Consider the following 21231-nt stretch of genomic DNA (forward strand, 5'->3'; position numbering starts at 1 on the left):
GGGACCGGAATACGCGGTGGGCATAACCACCCACCTCCTTAGTGCTTTCGTGAGTGTCGTAATGATGCAATTTAAATTTAACCGCGCGTGACTGCGTCACTATAAACAATTTAAAGTGACATGAGAGCAGACACTTGTAATTTTATGGCCGAGTTCTAGGTCTTTAACCACATCATTTGAACATGTTTAACTTCAAGAAGAAAAGCGAGAAGGGAGAAAAGGATAAGGATGCTAAGGAAAGTAAAAAGGAAGAGAAACGAAAACGGGAGAAGGATCGAAAGGCTCGTGCAGAGAGGACGTTGTCGGGTCGAGATATGGCTGGATTTATAGCGAGTACCAGGAGCAACGAGACGAGCTCACAACCAGTTGTTAAACGGGAGAAACATGGCCTGTTTCATAGTTTAAAGAAAAACGACAGAAAGAGCCTGGATTTTGCAGAGACATTCGAAAATAGCTACCCAAACGGGCAAACAACCTCGTCTGAATCTGATCAACATGGTGGGCAGTCTATACATTCGCGTATCAGTGCGTTTGAGAATTTTAACTCTCCGGCGACTGGAGTCGGTGCAAACGTTAAAAAACCAACCGGAAATCTTTACAATGGTTCTGACTTTCAAGAATCAAGCACAAGTGGCAAGAAAAAGGATTCCTTGTCGCAAGGAGGCGAGTTTAAAAAAGTACAAGCAAGAACATACGAGTTGAACCCACAACGATCGTCTGTCGATAATGGACAAGAAAAGGCCGCATACGAACGGCAATCATCGGCTGAAATGAACCGAAAACAGCCTCAAACCACAGCAAAACCCGTAGTGGAACCTATGAATATCAAACCGACTCAATCGCAAACAGTTATGTCAGAAAATATTGACAGTTATAATGACACAACGGCAAAACGGCCGTCGAGCAAACCGCCAGTCGCTGCAAAAAATCGATATGCAGCTTCACCATCGTCTCCGTCATATAACTCATCTTTAGTGCTAACTCCCGGGCGAAAAACCAGTAAAAAACAAAAGCAAGTAGACCTCATCCCTCCTAGTGAAAAGGTTTTAGACAACGCCGGAGTTCCTTTGGTTTTACCAGCCGTAAAGCCAGCCGGCGAAGGCTTGCCCAGGCTTATAAACTTACGTCGTCAGTCAAATGGTGGTTTTGGATTCGCGTTAAGGCGATCGACAACAGCCAACAACAAAGAAATATATCTCGCAGAGCCTGTAGCGGAAGCCTATTCGACCTGCCTTCTGCCTGGCGATAAATTGCTTGAAGTGAACGGGCATAATGTGGAGAATCTTAGCCGGGAGAAGATCGTCGAGTTGGTGGCATCTTCGGGAAGCGAAGTACAACTGAAAGTTGTCCCTGTGCCAGAGCTTGCTGAACTAACCGTTCGAAGCGGTTTGGATGGAGGGAGAGTTCACGTCGATGAGAACTTTATACGTTCAGGTTCTCTGGCGAGAAGTGGCAGTAAAAGAATCAAGAAAAAGGTAGGAAATACCGTTCGATATTGTTGTTGTTGGTTGAAATATATTCGGCAGTGTAGCAGTTCATATTTTCAAATGTTACAAATTAACACATTTGATACATGCAAATATAACAAAATGTACTTTAGAACATGTTTAGATATTCCCCTGAAATGTACATATTGTACAAGAGATTTTGACGTATTCCAGCCGGTTTGATGAATCGGCTGGAGTGACTAATTCCCTCACAGCTTGGTGGCAAATATTTAATGGCAATTTTGAATATTTCTAAGTCATTTACCACAAGTATACACTTCCGAAGGAATGTTCTAATTTTATGTATATTGGGTTTCTCACTTTCCCTACACGAAACACTCGTGCGATCTAATATTAGACAAGATAATCGGCTGAGTTGTGTGGGTTATTTAGTGTCTGGATGTGGTTTTTGCCGAAAAACTTGGAAATTGATCTAATCATGTGGATTAGTTTGTTGTCAATCAACAGGCAATTAGTATGACAAGAATTTTTATGGCTGGTGAATTTCTGGTCAAACATTGTCAATTTGATTAAGCAATTTACATAAAGTGCCTTGCAATTTGTGTCCAGCCAGGCTAGCTTGACTATGATTAATAATTGAGTCTTCTGTTAGACAAATCTTTTTATCAATGGTTAGGTATTGCCATTTAAATTACACAACAGTATCTGTTGTTTTGTCAAGACAAATTTATTTATATATGGCTAGACACTGCCATTTGATTTACCTAAATCATTTTGCCAGAATCATCTTCAGTTTCTCTTGTCAAACCCTAAATTTGAAACCCAATTTGCAAACGCTGTCTACCAGGAGATTTCCAATGTTGTAACACCACAATTTTTTTAGTAAATAAGCAGAAATACTGTATAAGGAGGCTATGTTATAATACCACAATACCATAAATCTCAAATACCCTCTGAAATAAAGTGTACTTATCAATACTTCTGTCCACAGACAACTTTATATATTGCTATATCCACAAATAAGTTCATACAATGTTTGAACAAATAATTTAAACCAAAGAATCTAAACAAATTGTGTGTAATATTACCTTCCATTCATTGACTAATCTGTGCAAACTTATGAACAACGTATGTAAGGTAGTATACTGAAGTTCAATTGATTGTATTCAAATGTTTGCAGACCAAAACAGAAGCTGAAGTTGCTTCAGAGAAGGAATGGCTCGAGGCGGAAAAAGTCTGGGTCGTTCACAAAGGAGGTTTCTCGGGAGGTCGGATGCTCAAGTCATCTCCTGCTGCAGCTAACACAGAGTCTGACCCGACAAGAAAAGTAAAACTTGATCACGGTGGAGACATCATGAATGTTGATGAAGATTGTGTTGAAAAGGTTTGTTTGTTTTTTTAGGATTGGAATGTTTATAGTTTCCCATGGATAAAATCTTGTTCATACATAGAGCCTCATTCATATTTGAGAGATAAATTCCTTTCAGCTTTGCATGGTTTTGTGGGAAATAAACACATGATGAAAAACCACAATTTGCCTTGGTTTATATAATATATTTTGATGCAGTTGAGATATCAGTTTCCTGTTTACAGGCATGGGTAATGCACATATATTTACAACCATAAGATAGTCGATGATTCTGCTTAATATCGGCGTAACTCAGTAATTATTCCCCTCTGTCAAAGACCAAGTATAACTTTTAGATGAGCAATTTAGAAGCAATCCTGAGGGGGGAAATTTAAAGGGTGATATGTGAAGCTTTCTCTCAAACAATCATTTTATCTGGCAGGCAAATCCACCCCAGTATGACAGAGCAGAAGACCTTGCAGCCTTGCGACATCTCAATGAGCCAAGCTGCCTGCACACCTTGAGACAACGCTATGGTAGCAGTTTGATCCACACCTATGCCGGTCAAGTTCTCATCATTATCAATCCATTGAAGCAAATGGCAATATATGACGACAAGGTGAGTAGAATATGATTGATTAAACAGGTGCAAGCCAGAATCTGGTTGTTCTCAATCTATTGGAGGGCACTGTTGATAAAAATGAAAGCAACAAAGAAGTTCAAGTGATAAAAACTGAAATTATATATGTTTGGAGAAGAACATGATCTCAAATTTGCAGGTGGGCAGAGGGCCCCACCTCAAACCCATGTCAGCTCTTATCAGTTACCTTTGGCTCTAGATATTAAAAAAAAAGGGGAACAGAATAATTCTTGTTTAACCTTAATAAAATAGAGAAACAATTGAATGACCCATAATTAAGTGATACTCTGAAAGTTCCCATCACCAAGCGTACAAATCCTGGGGGGACGGAGGGGACATGTCCTTCCCCACTTTTTGGCATAATAAAACTTTTCTTAGGAAAACTATCAGTACAATTTGGTCCATCCGGTCTTCCCCTCCCACACCAATTAAGACGGATTTGCGCGCTTGCCCATCACCACAACTTCATCACCTTGTATTTTATTTCCTGTCGCAGGTGATTCAAATGTTCCGTGGTTGTAAGCAAGAAGATATGCCACCTCATATCTACGCCTCGGCTCAGACGACCTACAGAAATATGCTGGCCACCAACGCAGACCAATCGTTGGTGCTCATGGGACCCAGTGGTTCTGGCAAGTCCATCAACTGCGCGCATCTTCTGCACTACTTTTGTTCCACGTCCGTATCACCACAATCGTCTTTGACTGGTAAGTTTTCACAAGAAATCAGCGCAGCATTAAACTTAGTTTATGTATGAAATGTGGTACAACAACTGCCTAAAATAGACAAAACACTTAGACTCGACGTTTTGACGAAGGCCCTCAGGTCGAAACGTACGTGTTTTGTCTATTTAGGCAGTTGTTATACGTACCACATTTGATGCTAAGTTGTTTAAAGACGCTGCCACGCTGCTCCTTGGTTATATTAGTTTATGTATGGTCTATATCCAAGCTTATTGTAAAAGATTGAGGACTAGACGGAGCCACGTCTAGGGCTGTAGCTAGAAGCTTAACTGGGGGGAGGGTTTATGTTCATATACTCGTCTGATGCCCGACTGATTTCTTTTGTACGCTATTGTTCCTACAGTATATAAACATGAATATATGAATATACACCGCCCAATTAATCGGTCTAGCTACGGTTCTGGTCACTTCGGTATATGGTCACATCGGTACAAGACCTGTTGCGCGATTTTCATATTTTGACAGATGCAAACGAGTGAATAGTCATGAATGCTCTGATGCATGAGTGCTCTTATTTAAACATCCGTAACATGCACACTTGTTCGCATCTATCAAAAGAAGAATATTCCGTCTAGAATCGCAGCAATGATTGCGAAGTGTTAACAGGCCTTTCAGGTCCACTGATCCTGAAACATGCTTTTTGTCTAGATGCAAAAATGGGAGCAATGTTATCTCTCCTCGGTGCCTTTGGTAACTGCTCAACCAGACTTAACCAGAACGCCAGTCGTTTCACTATGTTATTCACCCTCGACTACGATTCCTCCGGGATGCTGAGCAGCGGCTCGTTGCAGGTGGGTGACTGCGCAATTAACCCCCCTCCCCTGCCCCCGTCCGTTCTCCCCACCACCACACGACACCCACGCCCCAGGGTGTCTGCGGTGCGGGTGAATTCTTGAAGATACATTGTGGGGTGCTTATGATTAAGGATGAACTTTCAACAATAGGGTTATAATGGGATAAATTATCGCAACGGAGCAGAGAATTTCAGCACGTTCAACGCAGCTGTCCACAACTCCGGGATTGAAAATGCTCCACGTAATAATCAACCGCTTAATATCTTCACAAATTTATCGTTTTAGACATTTTTATTGCAAAAGATAAGGGTCGTTCAAACTCCCGAATTCGAGAGTAACTTCAAAATTTTTCAATATTTCCTGGCTGGCTGCAACAAGAAACTCCGGTGAGAGATAATCTTTGTTACAAATTAACCAGATAAACTGGTTCATATTCATAGCAAACCTAAAAAGTATACTTTTTCTGATGAAATGATTATTTTGTAATATTTCAGACAAGAGTTTCACTTGGACGTCGCTCTACAGGACCCAAATGCTTTCGTGAAGTGCGAGTCAGACGTAAGTATCTTATTTGAACGAATAAAATTATGAAATATGGAGCCCTTTTAAGATACAGTAATCGTCAATTGAATAAGTCTAGGGTATCTTTTCCAATGTTGTTTTAAGACCATAGGTTCATTACTGGCTATAATATTTTTTGCTTTTATTTTCGGTCGTCGCGAATTTCAAAGGTAGCAAACGGTCGTCGCGAACGTAGCAGACCCCCTTTAATGGTTTATTGATTGTTCTTTGATAGCAAGCAAGCCATCAGCGGGATCTTGAACGTTGGAACGAGTTACAGCGCTGTTTGGAGGTCCTGGGGGTTAGTGTTAGCGAAATGAAATGTCTCTGGTCCGTTATTGCTGCGATCTATCACCTAGGAACGGCGGGCGTGTCGATGGGTAGGTAACCGTGATTGACAGTCCAAGGCTTTGTAGATCAGGGGCCGGTTGTATGAAAGCCGGATAGCGCTATACACCGGATAGTGAATTTTTCTATCGTTCTGAAATTCCCGTTGCTCGGTATAACCTGGGCTAAACCGTAGTATTTTTCAACGAAATGGGTTTCCTTAACTGAATGTCAATTTCAAATCTGCTGTTTGATTGCTTTTCAAGTATTTTTACAACGGTTGAAAAGTTTCTATCCTATGGATAGCGCTAAACGACCTTCGTACAACCGGCCCCAGGGCAACAGTGCAGTTGTCAGAACTACGTCGACAGCAAATGGGCAAAAAAATTGGTTCAATAGTAGAATTATTAAAACGTACCTATCACTTGAACTATTTTTTAGGTAATGATAACAAGCCCAGGTTCACGAACCCCGCTGGTACTCAACGTGCGGCCTCAGTCCTTGGGATCAGCGTTGAAGAGATCTCCGAACTCATATTCGCCCCACCCATCGTAAGTCAAATTGTGATCCGTTCTCCACGACGTAAGACCGCCGGTCGCCTATCATCGCAGTCCTCTGAGCCCGCGTCGCCAGCGGTGGAACAGCCAGTAGACAATCAAAGATTGACCCAGTGCAAGGACGCGCTCGAAGGATTGGCCATGGGCTTATATCAAGAGGCTTTTGGGATAATGGTTTACCTTATAAACAGGTACAGCGTAGTTGTGTCAATAATTTAGGTTTTCCGAGTTTCATAGTAAGCAGAGATGATTAATAGGAGATTATCCTTACTGGACCTCTAGGAAGAACAGTTTAGAACTGATAGAGCTATCCAGTATAAATAAGTTAGTTTAGTATAGGTTTCCTGCTGTAGTAACACTGGATCAATAAGAGATGATTCTTACTAGACCTCTAGGAAGAACAGTTTAGAACTGATAGAGCTATCCAGTATAAATAAAGTTAGTTTAATTTAGCTTTCCTCCTGTAGTAACACTGGATCAATAAGAGATGATTCACAAACTGTTATATCTCGTGCAGGTCGATCCAAGAGGGAGACCCAAGAAGAATAGCTTCCATCAATATCTTAGACTCGGCTGGTTTCTCTGATCCGGTGGGCGCTGACAGCGGACCTGGTGCTCTCTTTGAAGACTTCTGTCACAACTATCAGTCAGAACGTTTGCAGAAGTTTTTCCACGGCATGATGTTCACGCAGCAGCTGGATCGTTATAACCAAGAAAATGTTGACTGTACTTTTGACAGTGTCTCAGGATCACCAGAGAAGGTCGTGACGGTCATTGATAAAGCGGGACAGGTAGGAGAGTATGGGTACTGTAAGGGTGAACGAAGGAAACGATTCTTGGTAGAGTCCAGTGTTCAAATTTTATACTTTTTTGTATTTCCATCTAGGGAGGAGGTCTGAGTATGGATCACAGAGGCGAGAAAAAAGGTCTTCTTTGGCTTCTCGATGAAGAATCCATCTTCCCTGGATCTACAGTACAGACCTTCCTCAAACGTCTGTGCGATCGACAAGGTGTGCGCAATACAAGATCTCAACCGCGTGAAATCACTGATTAGCCTCCTGCGCTAAGTTTCGTAGATTTTTGCTTGTCTTCATTCACCTTCGTACAAATGATTCGGGGGCAAAAACTAAACCAGAAGTGACCTTTTACCTTGCAAAGAACGTGTGCTACTGTAGACAGCTTTATAGCTGACTGCATACCGTCTTGACATTTAAAACTAAATGCATTATTTTTTGCCATTCTTAATCTTCAACAGGTGCGAATACATTCAGACCGGGTCCAAACGAGTCCAGCTTTTTCCTCCAGCATTTCCAAGCCCGGCAACCCACGCTGTACAACGCCCAAGGGTGGCTCAAATTGGCGCGAGAACATCCCGCTGTCAAGCAAGCCCACACGTTGCTGGCTCAGTCTTCAAAGTAAGTCCCAGAGGTTCTTCAAATAACAATGAATTTTGCATTCAGATTTCATTGGGTGTATTGTAGAGGTAAGAGACAAAATTTGCCATCATGGATGCAAAAATACTTCCTATTAAATTTTTCTTGGTTTTGCAGAGATGATCTTGTTACGCTGTCGCTAAAACATTCCGATGGCCTGAGCAGAACTCGAAGTTTTTATCGCAAACAATCCATCACAACCATGTCGGTGAAGAAAGATTCGCAGTGTTTGCAACTTATCTATCAAGTTGTGAGTATTTCTTAGTAGCTAAGGTTTGGCAGAGATATCCGGTATAAATAAAGTTAGGTTAGTTTAGTTTCCTCCTGTAGTAACACTGGATCAATAAGAGATGATCCTTACTAGATCTCTAGGAAGAACAGTTCAGAACTGAAAGAGCTATCCAGTATAAATAAAGTTAGTTTAGTTTAGGTTTCCTCCTGTAGTAACACTGGATCAATAAGAGATGATCCTTACTGAACCTCTAGGAAGAACAGTTCAGAACTGAAAGAGCTATCCAGTATAAATAAAGTTAGTTTAGTTTAGGTTTCCTCCTGTAATAACACTGGATCAATAAGAGATTATTTTTACTGGACCTCTCGGAAGAACAGTTTAGACGTGATAGAAGCTATCCATAATAATTGTAAACACTATTCCGTTCTTTGCCAAATCTAGGACAATGTGCTGGATTGCATTCGCAAGACTCACATATCGTTCATACGCTGCATGCTTCCGGTGGCTGGCGCCGGGAAATATGACCTCAACGACCCGGCACTCGCGGGAAAAATCCCCAACGCAGCAGGGAAGATGGACGTACCATTACTGAGAGATCAGCTGAAGAGGGCTCAGGTCCTGGACTCCGTCAGACTTCACAGACAAGGTAGATGGAAAATAGTAGTCATGAATCAAGTTAGTTTAGTTTGGCCTTTCCTCCTAAACCGAAGTCCAGGACTGATGTTTTCTAACAAATTTATGATCATTCCAACACAAGGTTATCCGGAGCACATGACATTTGGCGAGTTCCAACACAGATTTAGCATCTTGGCTCCTCCTGAAAGTCGACAAACTCAACCTGTTCTTGATGAAAAGAAGGTGGGTTTTGACTGGATATAAACTGGACGATTAACTTTTGATATGAGCTGAAAATTAATCGGTTGTTTAACAAGTGTCGTAAATACTCCTAGGCTGCAGAGACCTTAATAGGTGTTCTGGATGTGGATGAGAGTAGTTACAAGATTGGTTTGTCCCAGGTAAGATGATTTGATCTTTTTCTTCCTACACTTTCATTTGCTCAAATGTTGTCTTTGCCTTAGATATTCCTGCGCGCTGGGACTCTGGCGCAGTTGGAAGACTCCCGAGATGAGACAATCACAGATAACTTGATCGAACTGCAAGCATTCTGTCGTGGTTATCTCGCTAGAAAGAAACTGGCCAAACTTAAAGTAAGTTGTCCACGATGTATAAACCTTTGTATTGGTCCCTTTAATCCACATCGCTACCACGGTCATTTCCGTCATCATCATCACCGATGTCATCACGGATATCATCGCGATTGATATAATCATCTATATCAACATCATCATCGATAATGCAATTATAGTCGACATCTACACCGACATAATCAGCGATATAATCATTCATCAAACCTTGATCATCATCATGATATATTGTATCGTACAGGTTCAACAAACGGCGATCAGATGCATTCAAAGCAACGTACGACAGTTCCTGCAGGTCCGCGAGTGGGAATGGTGGCGACTTTATACCAAGGTATGTCATGTCATGAGAATTGAAAAGAATATGACCTTTGCGTGAATAATAACGCTCTGTTTCCGCTTGCAGATCGTGCCACTGTTAGATATCCATCGCACAGAAGAAGAACTCAAAGCTAAAACGGTAATGCTTGGATACAAGTGTGAAAAGAGATGATTGACCATTTTAAATATCAATGTTAAAACGTTTTTCTAAAGGATGAACTTGGTACCCTGAAAGCGACGATTTCCAGACTTGAAAGCGAAAAAGCGTCTTTGCAAGAGGACAATCAACGCTTGCAGCAAAACGTAAGTGCTACCAGTTACGATGAGGAGTATTTGACACCATGGTTGTTCATCTAAATGGTTCTACCATGTATTGTAGTGAGTTTAACTATATATATATATATATATATATATATATATATATATATATATATATATATATATATATATATATATATATATATATATATACACCCATTTGCAAAAACGTTGGCCGCAGATAGATAGATAGATAGATACTCGAAGTCTAATTAGAATTGCATATGAATACATTTGCATGGGATTTCAATCATATTACACAACATATGCAATTCTAATGAGATTTCGGGTATCTATCTATATATCTATCTGCGGCCAACGTTTTTGCAAACGGGTGTATATATATACATGTCGTATATTGGATTCTAGTCTTGGTGGATATAGTAGTAATATTAGCTCGTCATCTGGGGTACTGATCAACAGGGGGGAGGGGGGCAAATGAAAATGAAAGCGAAGTTTCGGTTCGTTTCGGATCGAATATGTGTTTCCATACATTGTTTCAGGCTTCTTTGAATCTGCGCAGCTTCACGTTTATTACTAATGTTCGTGTTAATAAACGGTGTTTTCTTGAATCAGGTGACAGAGTTGTCAGGAATACTGGAAGATGAGCGCGAGTCTGGTCACGGCAAGGCGGCGATATTACAGGAAGAACAAGTGTTGAGGATTAGTGCTGAAAAGGAAATTGAATCCTTGAAGGTAAAAAACGCTTGAGATTTCCCTTCGGGCGTTTAGACCACATTTTGATCTAAAGACAAAATGTGCAATCCAAGACTTCAGCTTTAAAGAGTCTCTTAGAATAAGTAAAACTGCAAAGTGCAAAGTGAAACCCAAAACTTTAGCTCGAAAGAGCTTTTTTAGTTGAGTGAAACTGCAAAGTTTGGTTGCAAAATGTGAAAACATTTCAAAACGCTTCATAGGGTCAACTCGAGGAGGCGAAGAAGGCATTGCAGGTGCAGCCTGAGATAATACGACCTGAAACAATGACCACAACTGAAGCTGTCATGGACGAGGCTGAGCCCACCGAGATTAGAACAGGTAATCTATCGAAGGATTATCTACATCGCATTTTTATAACTTTTATCATAACCATGCAAGCGTTCTCGTTTTGTCTCTTCAGGGAGTCCTGACAGGAGGGTGAATGACTTGGATGAAGAATTGTGTAAAATGAGTTCAGAGAAAAGACAAGTTGAAAGAATGGTGAGACACAAGTTAACTCGTGGTTATTATAAATAACTGTTTGTCCAGTAAGGATCATCTCTTATTGATCCAGTGTTACTACAGGGGGAAACCGAAACTAAACTAACTTTATTTATACTGGATAGCTCTATCAGTTCTAAACTGTTCTTCCTAGAGGTCCAGTAAGGATCATCTCTTATTGATCCAGTGTTAGTACTGGAGGAAACCTAAACTAAACTAACTTTATTTACACTGGATAGCTCTATCAGTTCTAAACTGTTCTTCCTAGAGGTCCAGTAAGGATCACCTCTTATTAATCCAGTGTAACTTCAGGAAATACCTAAACTGAACTCTATCAGCTCTAACCTGCCTTTCCTGTTTCTCAGCTATCGGACAAGGATGCCCACAACGAAGAGTTGGTTCGCGAAGTCAGCAATTTAAAACGTAAAATAGCCCGCACCTCCGGAGAAATGGAAGACATGAAATTATTGCTGGAGAAATCACAGTCGAGAAACGCCGAACTTGAAAAGAAACAGCGAAGGTAGGAATGATACAGCAGACATAGAAACAGAAAACTGTCTCCATCAATTTGCAGCATTCACGCTACGCTTAGGAATCGAAGCTAGTGTGTCAAGCCTAGGTCTCTATAGCGTATACGAGAGAATAATATCTGACGTGTTCGCTTCATGTCGATGAAGCTTTCGTTTCCTAGGCAACACGACTTGCAAGGGAAACAAAAGCCTTTGACATTTCACTCACAATGACTGTGATAAGGAAATGAAATACTTTCCGACCAACAATACTCTGAATGCCAATGGTTCGTGTATCTTACGCCTGAACCTTGTCGCAAAAAGAATTATTTTACTCAAGTCGTACTACCTCGTTGTCGGCCAAAACCAGGCCATGCATTTTCCCACGAATTGCGCCGACGGAAAACTTCAGCATTCATGTGACAAAGCGGTGGTATTTGTCGTGGGTTTTTTCCTACAAACACATTCATTAACATAAGTATGCCATCATATCTCATTTCCTCTCGCCTCTTAGTCCCGTTCTTCGAGCCAATATATATGAATGAGGTTTAATAATCTTCTTCTGTTTGACCTGCGTGGGTAGAAATATATGAAAGAGATTGTCGAAACACGCGAGGCATTCTTTTGTGTAATGATTTTAAATGTATCAGCGAACCAGAGCATTGTACTGATTCTACAGAGATTAAGGAAGCAAACATTCTGTCAAAACGTGCATATTATTGGGAAAAGCGCTGACGAAACAATTACAGTTCAGGAAAATAAACAACTATAAATATGGCAAGCGTGGTTTTTCTTCGTAGATTCGATGCGGACTTGTCGCGAGTACAAGAAGAGACGAGACAGGAACGATCGCTCAAAGAGAAAGCAGTTCGCGAGAGAGATTTAAGCGTTTCTGAGAGACTTCATCTTGAACAAGAACTAGAGGTAGGTTTTCTGACCGGCTTTTTCTATGACAGATTTGTATAGTAACACTACAAAAGCTTATATAGCGCTATCTCAGTATAGACTATCCCTAACCTTGCTATATCACCCTGGGTCTATAGTGACCCCTATTATCATATTGTCAATAACTATCTCAGTTCTCGTATTTTTTCACGTCAAGTTAATATAAGATGATTTTACTGTTATGTTCTGTATATTCAAATCATACAGCCGTATAATCAATCGCCGTAAAATCGCGAATATTAATACATTTATATTCATACAAGAACGTAACCTATCTGCTTTCATAAGTATTTTCGACCTGGGGCTACTATTTGACGCCTGTTTACGGTAACGATGAAAAAATATAAACGAAATTTTTCATCATATACATTCATTACGACATCAGACAACCGAGCTAAAATACTAACACTTGAGTAGAGTTGCGGATTATGTCCGCAACCGGATTCATATTTTTTAGCAAATGAAATTGAACTTCATTTAATCATTTGTTTGCAAAATTTGTGAAACTGTTGTTGGATTTTGAATTTGATCCCATTAATCGTTTAACCTTAAACTGCCTATTTCTAACGCCGGTGATCATTGCGATACATTGGAATGGCATGTGTTTACAACGCTCATGTATGCAAAATTAAGCGCGTTATTATGCAACCATTTTAACATCCGGAGTTACACTGACGTGATACATGGGCAAGACAGGAGTGTCCTACAGTAAAGGCCAATTTTCGTATTCCCTACATTTTATATACACAAGTACCTCATCGCATTTCGAAAGGGGTTAGGACATAAAAAGAAATACAAAAATGATCACATCTTATAAAAACCCTGCCTATATACAACAATCTTAAAGAGCACTGCATTGCCACATACATAATATGTTGTTTTGGCCGCAAAACAATATCAAATTGATTATTTCAACATACTACGTCAGGCGTCACCAAATATATATACGCCACGTAATTTGCTTCTCAATATTAAGTCGACGTGGCGCAAAATATCTACTCGACCACTCCCATGCACTGGGCCACTGTCACTGTCGGTGGAACCTGGTAAATTGATTTAACAAACATTTGGCTGGTGGCGGTCCATATAGTTGCTATGGCTTTGAAAATATTTGTGTATCTACCTTGTCAGTTGGTTTTCACGAAATTCCCGCCGCGATGCCGAATTAAGCAGGCCTCTTTTCCACTTGTCGCAAAAACCTACTCGGAAGTTAATTATAATCAAGGGCGCTCGTCAAGCATCTAAATACGAGCATACAACCAGCCAAGAAGCATTCTGATTGCATCACAATACTCGCAGCTTGGTTGTGAGTTGGTTTCACGACGGTGAAAAACGACCCTCAAGGGCGGGGTGTAGTTCAAAATATACTTTTATATTCTTTGAATTGAAAGAACTCTTAAAACGCCAAATACTTCTTTCATAGTTTTCCAAGATTTTTTAAAAGTTTTCCCTTCCAATTACATCGACCACCGCTCTTCTGAGGGTTAATGAAAGTGAATATGACGCGATTCTTTTGTCTTGAAGACTGTTTTACTTTATATGAGCTTACAAAAAACACAGTAACCAAGGAAGTGTTTTGTTGATGCCGGGGCGGATCCAGCTATTTTGCTGACTGATGCGAATTAACAAAACCGCAAGTTTTAATGAAAATTGTGTATCAAAAAATGACCGACTTTTAAAAAACCATTATGAAATATTGGACAAATAAATTTGTATAAATACAAATAAATATATTTGACAAACATAAATATATTTAATATATTAAGCAATTATTATGAGGAATTATTTTGACAAGGTCAATGTATAGGTCTTTTGATATCATGCAAAAGCCGAATCCAATAATTGTTTTATTATACATGCACTTAAAGACATCAGAAACGATCAAACAAAAGTGAAATTATTTCAAGTGAAAGAGATATGTTTAAAAAAGTGCAAGCGAATGGATAATATTAAATAATTCTAGCGAATTCGCTTATTTGACACGATCAGATATTCACTTTTATTTGCTCTCTTTTTCCTATTTACTGACGATCTTTTGGAATGATTACGTTAGTTCCCGACTTGTCTCTACTTCGGAAATTTATATGAAACTGAGTTATTTCTACTGACATAAATATGGTTTAACCTTTTAGCGCTACCGACAAAAGATGGCTGAAATAAGAAGCGAAAAGGAACGTTTAGAAAACGATTTGAGTGATTTGGGAAAGAACAAAGGTGACGCTAAGGTTTGTTTTCTATCTCACGCGATCAATAAGCTTAAAGGCTTTTGTTTTAAAACGCCCACTGCATGCAATTTCCTTTTTTCAAGTTATTAAAAACTCCGTATTACCAAATACCTCAGTTGTTTATGTGAGTTATTGTTGTGTTCAGGCGGTGGAAATGGCGAGCAGCAAGAGGCAACTGGAGAAGAAAATCGAGGAACTTGATGAAGAAGTCGATGAACAGGCAGAACAGATACAGCTGTTGGAACACGTAATGTCAAACTAACCTAGCTGTTTCTACCGTGGCTTGCAAAAGACTTTCAAAAAGTTTTCAAGCTTCCTCTATAAGAGGATTCTAAGTTATACATGAAAATATTCATCAAAACTAAATGATATTATTGCTCTTGAAGTTTCTTTTTAATGCATCCCAAAGAGCTTGTTTTAAACTTACTTCTATAAGTAAATCGATTAGCTCTAATTTACTAGTCATCTGGCTGAAACGGTTTTGATTTAGTAACATGAATTTATTTGTTTATTGCTATCTATTAGCACTATTAAACGGGGGGCTTCTTTTTACATTAAACCTTCCTCGAATATAGCGAGGTTTCCTGCAGGTGGTACCCGCACACCTGCAGCTTTCTTTAGTCCAGTTCATGCAGGTGGCCCCCCACCTGGGAGTCGTGTGTTGTTTAACCCAAACGTTCGTTGAAATTTCAGGCGAAACTAAAACTCGAGATGGAAATTGAACAAATGAAGAAACGTGTTCAGAAAGAGTCGGACAGAAAGGACGAAGATATGGAAGACATGAAATCAAATTATACTCGAAAGGTCAGAGATATCTGTGAATTATTATAAAATATAAACTTTCTTGCTTTACCTACATATATGATAATGATATGTGGCGATCCTGATGAACGGTGTTTTATTAAAGTGCACATTCTTTCTGTTTCATTTACATTGGAATTATCCAGGCTTTCTGCCCCCTTGGCAACTAGCTAATATACTTTATTTCGAGTCTGTTCAGTGTTAAGTTTGATTAAGTTGAAATGAAAAACTTACGCGAAGCATTTCCCAAATATTGACGTGAGTTGGAAGGGGGGGGAGGCGAGTTGCTAAGAATTTCTATTCGCGGCTAACCGCAGTTTGGACAATATCTAAGTGGATATTTAAAAGTAAACTACTGCAGGACTGGAGCGGTTTCCAAATATGGCTAGCATACAGGACAGAGAATTCTATCCCTGGGAAATTACAGTTTGCACCATAGCAAAGCAGATATTTATCCCTGAGGTATGTCGGTTTCGCTTCCTGGGCCTTTAAGGATCCAAGCCGAAGCCTTCAAGGATTCGCTCTCCGAGCAGTGAAATGTGGAAGCCACTGCCCCCCCCCCCTTCCCCTCCTTCGTAGAGTCGTCGTCCAGTTGTATTAGAGCTCTCCGGGGTTTGTGTGATTTAAGTAAAACCACTCCCCGTTTCCGCTAACATGACACATCAGCAATTTGTTATGTTTAACCGCAGATCAAACAACTCGAGGCTCAGCTCGAAGACGAACACCACGAAGTGTCGCAGGCGGTGAAAGCCAGAAACGAATCTGAGCGCAAGATGATGGAACTTCGCCAGCAACTGGAGCATTTGAACGATCACAACAGCTCGGGAAAGCGGTACAAGCAAGACCTGAAGAGCACCAAAGCCTTGCTCCGTGATGCTCAGCAAGCTATTGATCAACTGGTAGGCACTACATATCTATGTTTGTACACATACTCTCAGAGTCTCAGACTGAAATATAGCTCGTTGTGGCCAGGTTACTGCGTGACAACCGCCTGAGATAAATTACCATTTGGTTGTCAAATGCCAGTCCGCTACAAATGCTAAGATAAGAACAAGAACGGGTAACGAGAATCAGAAAATGTTAATAAATGACTTTGTAATTAGGTTTATGTGGGTTTTTCGCGTATATAAACATTGCAGACCACGGCTGATGCAGTTTAATCTATGTTTCATGTCTGCCTTGCCCGTTTTTGGCGAGAAACGGACAGCTCTTTCGTCATTTGCGAACTAACAGTCTCTCCCTTCTGACAGAGCTCAAAAGGCAACACACGTCAAAACAAGACTGCATCCGATCCTGTTTTTTTTATGCGCCATGACAGGACGACCATGCATGTATTAATAATAAGTGCTTGCACAGGAAATGTCTTCTCAGACTTCTGTACTATATTGACAATAGAAAAACGCGAATCCTTGCGTAATATTTATGTTTAAAAGCATCGCTGAAATTAAGGATAGGTTTAATAGAAATAAATTTCATAGCCTCGGTGTTTTTGCCCAGAACAATGGAGTTTGTTTGCCGCGTTTCTTTTTGATTTTCTTTGCGATTGTAAAAACCCTCTGAGTTCGCCCCATGCGACGAGTCAATATTTGAAGATACACAGACTTGTGTTTCTTATCAAAATTGTCAAAATTTCATGCATGCATGAATCCTCCCTAATTTACCGGATTATGTAATTTTTCTGTTGAAACGATTTTTCACGGAGCTAAAAAGGTTGCATTTTATATAAAGGCCTGTTTGCACGATCCAATTTGTCGGCTCCAATTCCCTTCTGATGGATATTCTATATAGTTTGTTAACTTGCAATGCAATGTGTAAGGGACACAGCCAATGCAGTACTGCTTTATCAATATACATCCCATTCGTCCGACGAGTGAACGGGCCAGTAAACTCGAGATTTTGCCCTTTTTTGTAAACCTTAAATGAATTTTTTAAACAAGAAATAGAATTTATGTGAATCACTGTGAAAGTTTTATAAAATAGACAAGATATATGAGTTGGTTTCTTATACACGCAGAACTACTTGAGTCCCTGTTTGCATTAAGTTGATAATATATTTCTCGTTTATATTTAGACACAACAGAGTAAGAAGGATCGGCTGCAGATCAAACAGTTGAAAAATCTACTCGAAGATCAAACTCAAGCGAGTCAGGCGGCTTTGAAAGCGAAGAAACAACAAGAGCTGGACTTGCAAGAAATCCAAACGCAATACGACACTGCTGTTCGCAGTAAAACTGAGGTAAGCTCGTGTTTTGTTTGAAGAAATATTCCTGCATGGGATACATGTAGAAAGTCTACGCTTAAACTTCTTCGGGTTTCAACTAAATGTCAAAGAGATTTGCTTTGCTTGACTTTTGTGTCGATTCCCCTTGAAAAATTCTTTCTTTTAGATCGAGGAAAAGTTCTCGGGTCTTGCTCGCGAAAACAATGAACTGAAAAGTCAAATCGAGGAGGATGAAGAGGAGATGAAGAATCTTCTGCAGAAAAATAAAATTCTGGTCGCTCAAGTGAGTTTAGTTGAACTCAACGTAGTTATCGTGGTCGTAAACCTTTCTTCATGTGTCTTTCCACATTATTTCCTGAAATTACGTTTGGATTAGACTTCTGGTTAAGATTTGGATTAAGAATTAGAGTGCGAATATAAGAGTTAGTGTTATGATTAACGCATGTATTCCAAAAGCTCATGGTCCAATCTGCATGGTTAAGATTTTTTTCCTCATACGATTTTTCATACGATTCTGAATAGAATGCAGCCGTGCAAACCAAGAACGCGGAGTTAAACGAAGCGAAGCACGAGCTTCAGAGTGAAGTTAAGAATCTGCAGTCCGAGGTTAGTGCTGGTTGTGTTTGTCATTTTGCTCGCTCGTTCGTTTTCCGAGCGCTGCAATCCTCAGCTTGCTTGTGATAAAACAAATATTCTTGTGTAATTAGGTCTCGCAATTCAAACATCGTTTGTCGTACTTTGAAGAGACATCCGTCGAGAAGAATATTCACGATAAGATTGGAAATAAGGTGAGTTCATCTTTGCAGACGTGTCTAGTGGAGTGGCAAATTCTTCCATCCCTGATTAACGCTAGCCTTGGGCCATTTTCATAGTCTATGGATGAAGACTTGTGAAACAATCTTTTCAACTTGATAAATCTATTGTCATCCATTGTTACGAGCTCAACCGATGCATACAATCCCCCGTCCTCACCCCCTCTTAACGGTTTTTGTCACATTCGTTCCGTTGTTTTGACATCTTAGGTGAGAGATTTGGAGCAAAAACTAGAGTCTGCCATCGCTAATTCACATCGCTTAGAAGTAACTAACGAGAGGCTTCGGGAACAACTCGAGAAGACCGAGGAAGAGAGAATTCTTTTTATTGAAAAAGAATCGAGATTCCATCAAGAGAAAAACAAGTAAGGCTGTTGACAATTGTAAAAATGCATATGAAATTTACCATTTGAATTTCCCCTTACGAACAGCTTTTTCGTTTTTCTATAGACTCGAGAAGAAATTGGTAGATATCAAGGAAGAAAAACTAACCCTTGAAAAACAGGAAAATGAACAAAAGAAGCGAAGAGCTGAAAAGGTGCGTGATTCAGATTCTGAGAATGTATTTTTAAGTTCCGATTTCTGAGAACGTGTATATAGTTCAGAATTCTGAGAAGGTATCTTCAGTTCAACAGTTCTGAGAAACTGTAGTTCAAAATTTCCGAGAGAGTAGATTTTGAGAGGTGGATGAAATATCGTGACTACATCGAACGATATTCCGAGTAGCCGCTACAATCAGCATTCAGTGAGACTGAAGCATTACGTCAATGGTGTCCAGTCTTGACGGAGCTAATAATGCGTTTCTTTCCCCCTGGCAGGAAAGTGAATTGGAAGAGATAGAGGTCGTTTTAGCAGCGACAAAGAGTGAACTAAATATGACCAAGAAACGTCTTGCGGACCTGCAACAAGCCATGGAAGACAATTTGCATGACGACAGCGACATGACGTCGGAATCCGACGACGACGATGATGACGTCACGCACAGCTCGATGTCGTCATACCGAGCGTTGAGCGGGTCACGTGTCTCGTCCGAGCCTCGTTCCTACAAGTCTTACGAAGATTTAAACGATGCACACGATATAACAGACAGACTAACGCGTAGATTGAACGTTCTTGATGATCTCGGCTCACCGACATCGTCCCAAAGCGGCGTCGGGCAACCGTCGATGTCCGACGAAGGCTCGACCGCGTCCGACCTTCACGTCTAATGATAGTTATTTAATGTTCAACCATTCCGCGCCAAACCTCAGTTCGTTCAGTGTAAGCAACGAAGATGAAATCATGCGAAAATTTTAATAGGTTTTGAAACTGTTTACATATTGCAGTTTAATGCTGAAAACTAGGTCTTCGTTGTTTTACACAATGTGGATTTGTTCTCACGAAAAACAACTGAAGTTCTGCTATGTGATTGGTTAAAAAAATCCTGTATCTCGGCAGCCAATCACATTACCGATTTACACATTTTCGCGCGAACAAATTCTCCTCGTAAAACACGAGCTCTTTAAACACTCATGGCTTCTTATTATTTCTCAGGAGTTAGAACTAGCATTGACTCTTGTTTCGTTGAAACAAGGTATAATACCCACTAAGATATACCAAGACTAAGATCATACTTTTAACTTTAGGTGTAGGGTAACCCCCTCTAATAATCTCTTGCACGCACTTCATGCGACAATCTCTTACCTCTCCCCTCCCCCACAACTCTCGAGACATTTCTGTGGGCAACGACGGGACAGATTGGTGAACGTGCCTCAATTAAACTTCGAAATCCCGCCGAAGATAAATTCTATGTTTAGGATAAATGTATTTTTAAATGCCACGTTTCCACCAACTTACAATTGCCCGTAGGATTACCGTAAGCAATCCTTTTAAATTATTACCGTTGTCAACACATAACGAAGAATATCGTATTTTAGAAAGCAATAACTAATAGGTTATTACAATTCAGAGAAATAGTTTTTGTAAAAAAAATTGTGGGTAATTTATTAATCAACCTGATACCGGTGCGTGTTCTAGCAGTACGTGTTCTAGCAGTACGTGTTCTAGCAGTACGTGTTCTAGCAGTACGTGTTCTAGCAGTACGTGTTCGAATGCTATCCCCAAAATGCGGTCTCAAAAGCTTCTCATCTCGAAATCCAAAATTAATTAAAAAGATATTTGGTTTGGGCAACTGAAGTCAGAAAATAGCAAAAAACTCATTTAACAGCTCGATGTAAAGTGCTTGTCTTCACTGTGTCTTTACTCACCATGAAGTCACGTTTTCAGCAAGCGATAAAGAAAATGTCGGGATTAGAAATGAAAAGCACTTTTATTTATACACATAATGCTCTTAGACTTAAAGGTAATAAATAGATTTGGAAGAGTAAAGAGTTAGATTTGTTGGCGATGTAACATTTTTAGTGCCTTCAGTGGCCGGGGGGGGGGCTATTTCCGAGGAATTGGGCCGTGGGGAAAAGAAGGTGCGTGGATTCCTTGCGACACCGGCTACCAAATACCAATTATTGAATTTATCTTCTGATAAAGTTTGACACATCACTGTTCACACATCAAAATTGTGCACCATTATAATGGAAACGTGTAGTTTATCCAACGTGTTT

At 40.1% G+C, this 21231-nt stretch overlaps 1 protein-coding gene across 1 annotated transcript; it reads left to right on the forward strand.

The window, feature by feature from the left end:
• Positions 1–101: 101 nt before the first annotated feature.
• On the forward strand, positions 102–20991 carry LOC114520400 (unconventional myosin-XVIIIa-like). Its single transcript, XM_028540649.1, has 36 exons — positions 102–1475; positions 2629–2832; positions 3239–3415; positions 3933–4143; positions 4828–4970; positions 5259–5359; positions 5468–5531; positions 5770–5914; positions 6303–6609; positions 6936–7209; positions 7305–7428; positions 7674–7833; positions 7969–8101; positions 8525–8729; positions 8841–8941; positions 9034–9099; positions 9163–9291; positions 9530–9619; positions 9692–9745; positions 9820–9909; positions 10501–10620; positions 10842–10959; positions 11042–11121; positions 11487–11641; positions 12431–12554; positions 14708–14800; positions 14946–15047; positions 15494–15604; positions 16291–16500; positions 17673–17837; positions 17989–18105; positions 18345–18428; positions 18530–18610; positions 18845–18999; positions 19085–19172; positions 19453–20991. Exons 1-36 carry the CDS (start codon positions 183–185, stop codon positions 19840–19842), a joined length of 6264 nt encoding a protein of 2087 aa, XP_028396450.1. The 5' UTR covers positions 102–182; the 3' UTR covers positions 19843–20991.
• Positions 20992–21231: the final 240 nt, after the last annotated feature.

The sequence above is a fragment of the Dendronephthya gigantea genome, unplaced genomic scaffold (assembly GCF_004324835.1).
Source record: "Dendronephthya gigantea isolate DGI-Jeju-01 unplaced genomic scaffold, DenGig_1.0 000016F, whole genome shotgun sequence".
In the NCBI taxonomy this organism is placed as follows: Eukaryota; Metazoa; Cnidaria; class Anthozoa; order Malacalcyonacea; family Nephtheidae; genus Dendronephthya; species Dendronephthya gigantea.

Bases quoted from the DNA above. Each gene is read 5' to 3' on its own strand.
- LOC114520400 (XM_028540649.1), top strand. From the start codon at position 183: ATGTTTAACTTCAAGAAGAAAAGCGAGAAGGGAGAAAAGGATAAGGAT. The intron at 9,746-9,819 runs GTAATGCTTGGA...GTTTTTCTAAAG, and splicing joins AAGAACTCAAAGCTAAAACG to GATGAACTTGGTACCCTGAA. The intron at 14,801-14,945 runs GTTTGTTTTCTA...TGTTGTGTTCAG, and splicing joins AGAACAAAGGTGACGCTAAG to GCGGTGGAAATGGCGAGCAG.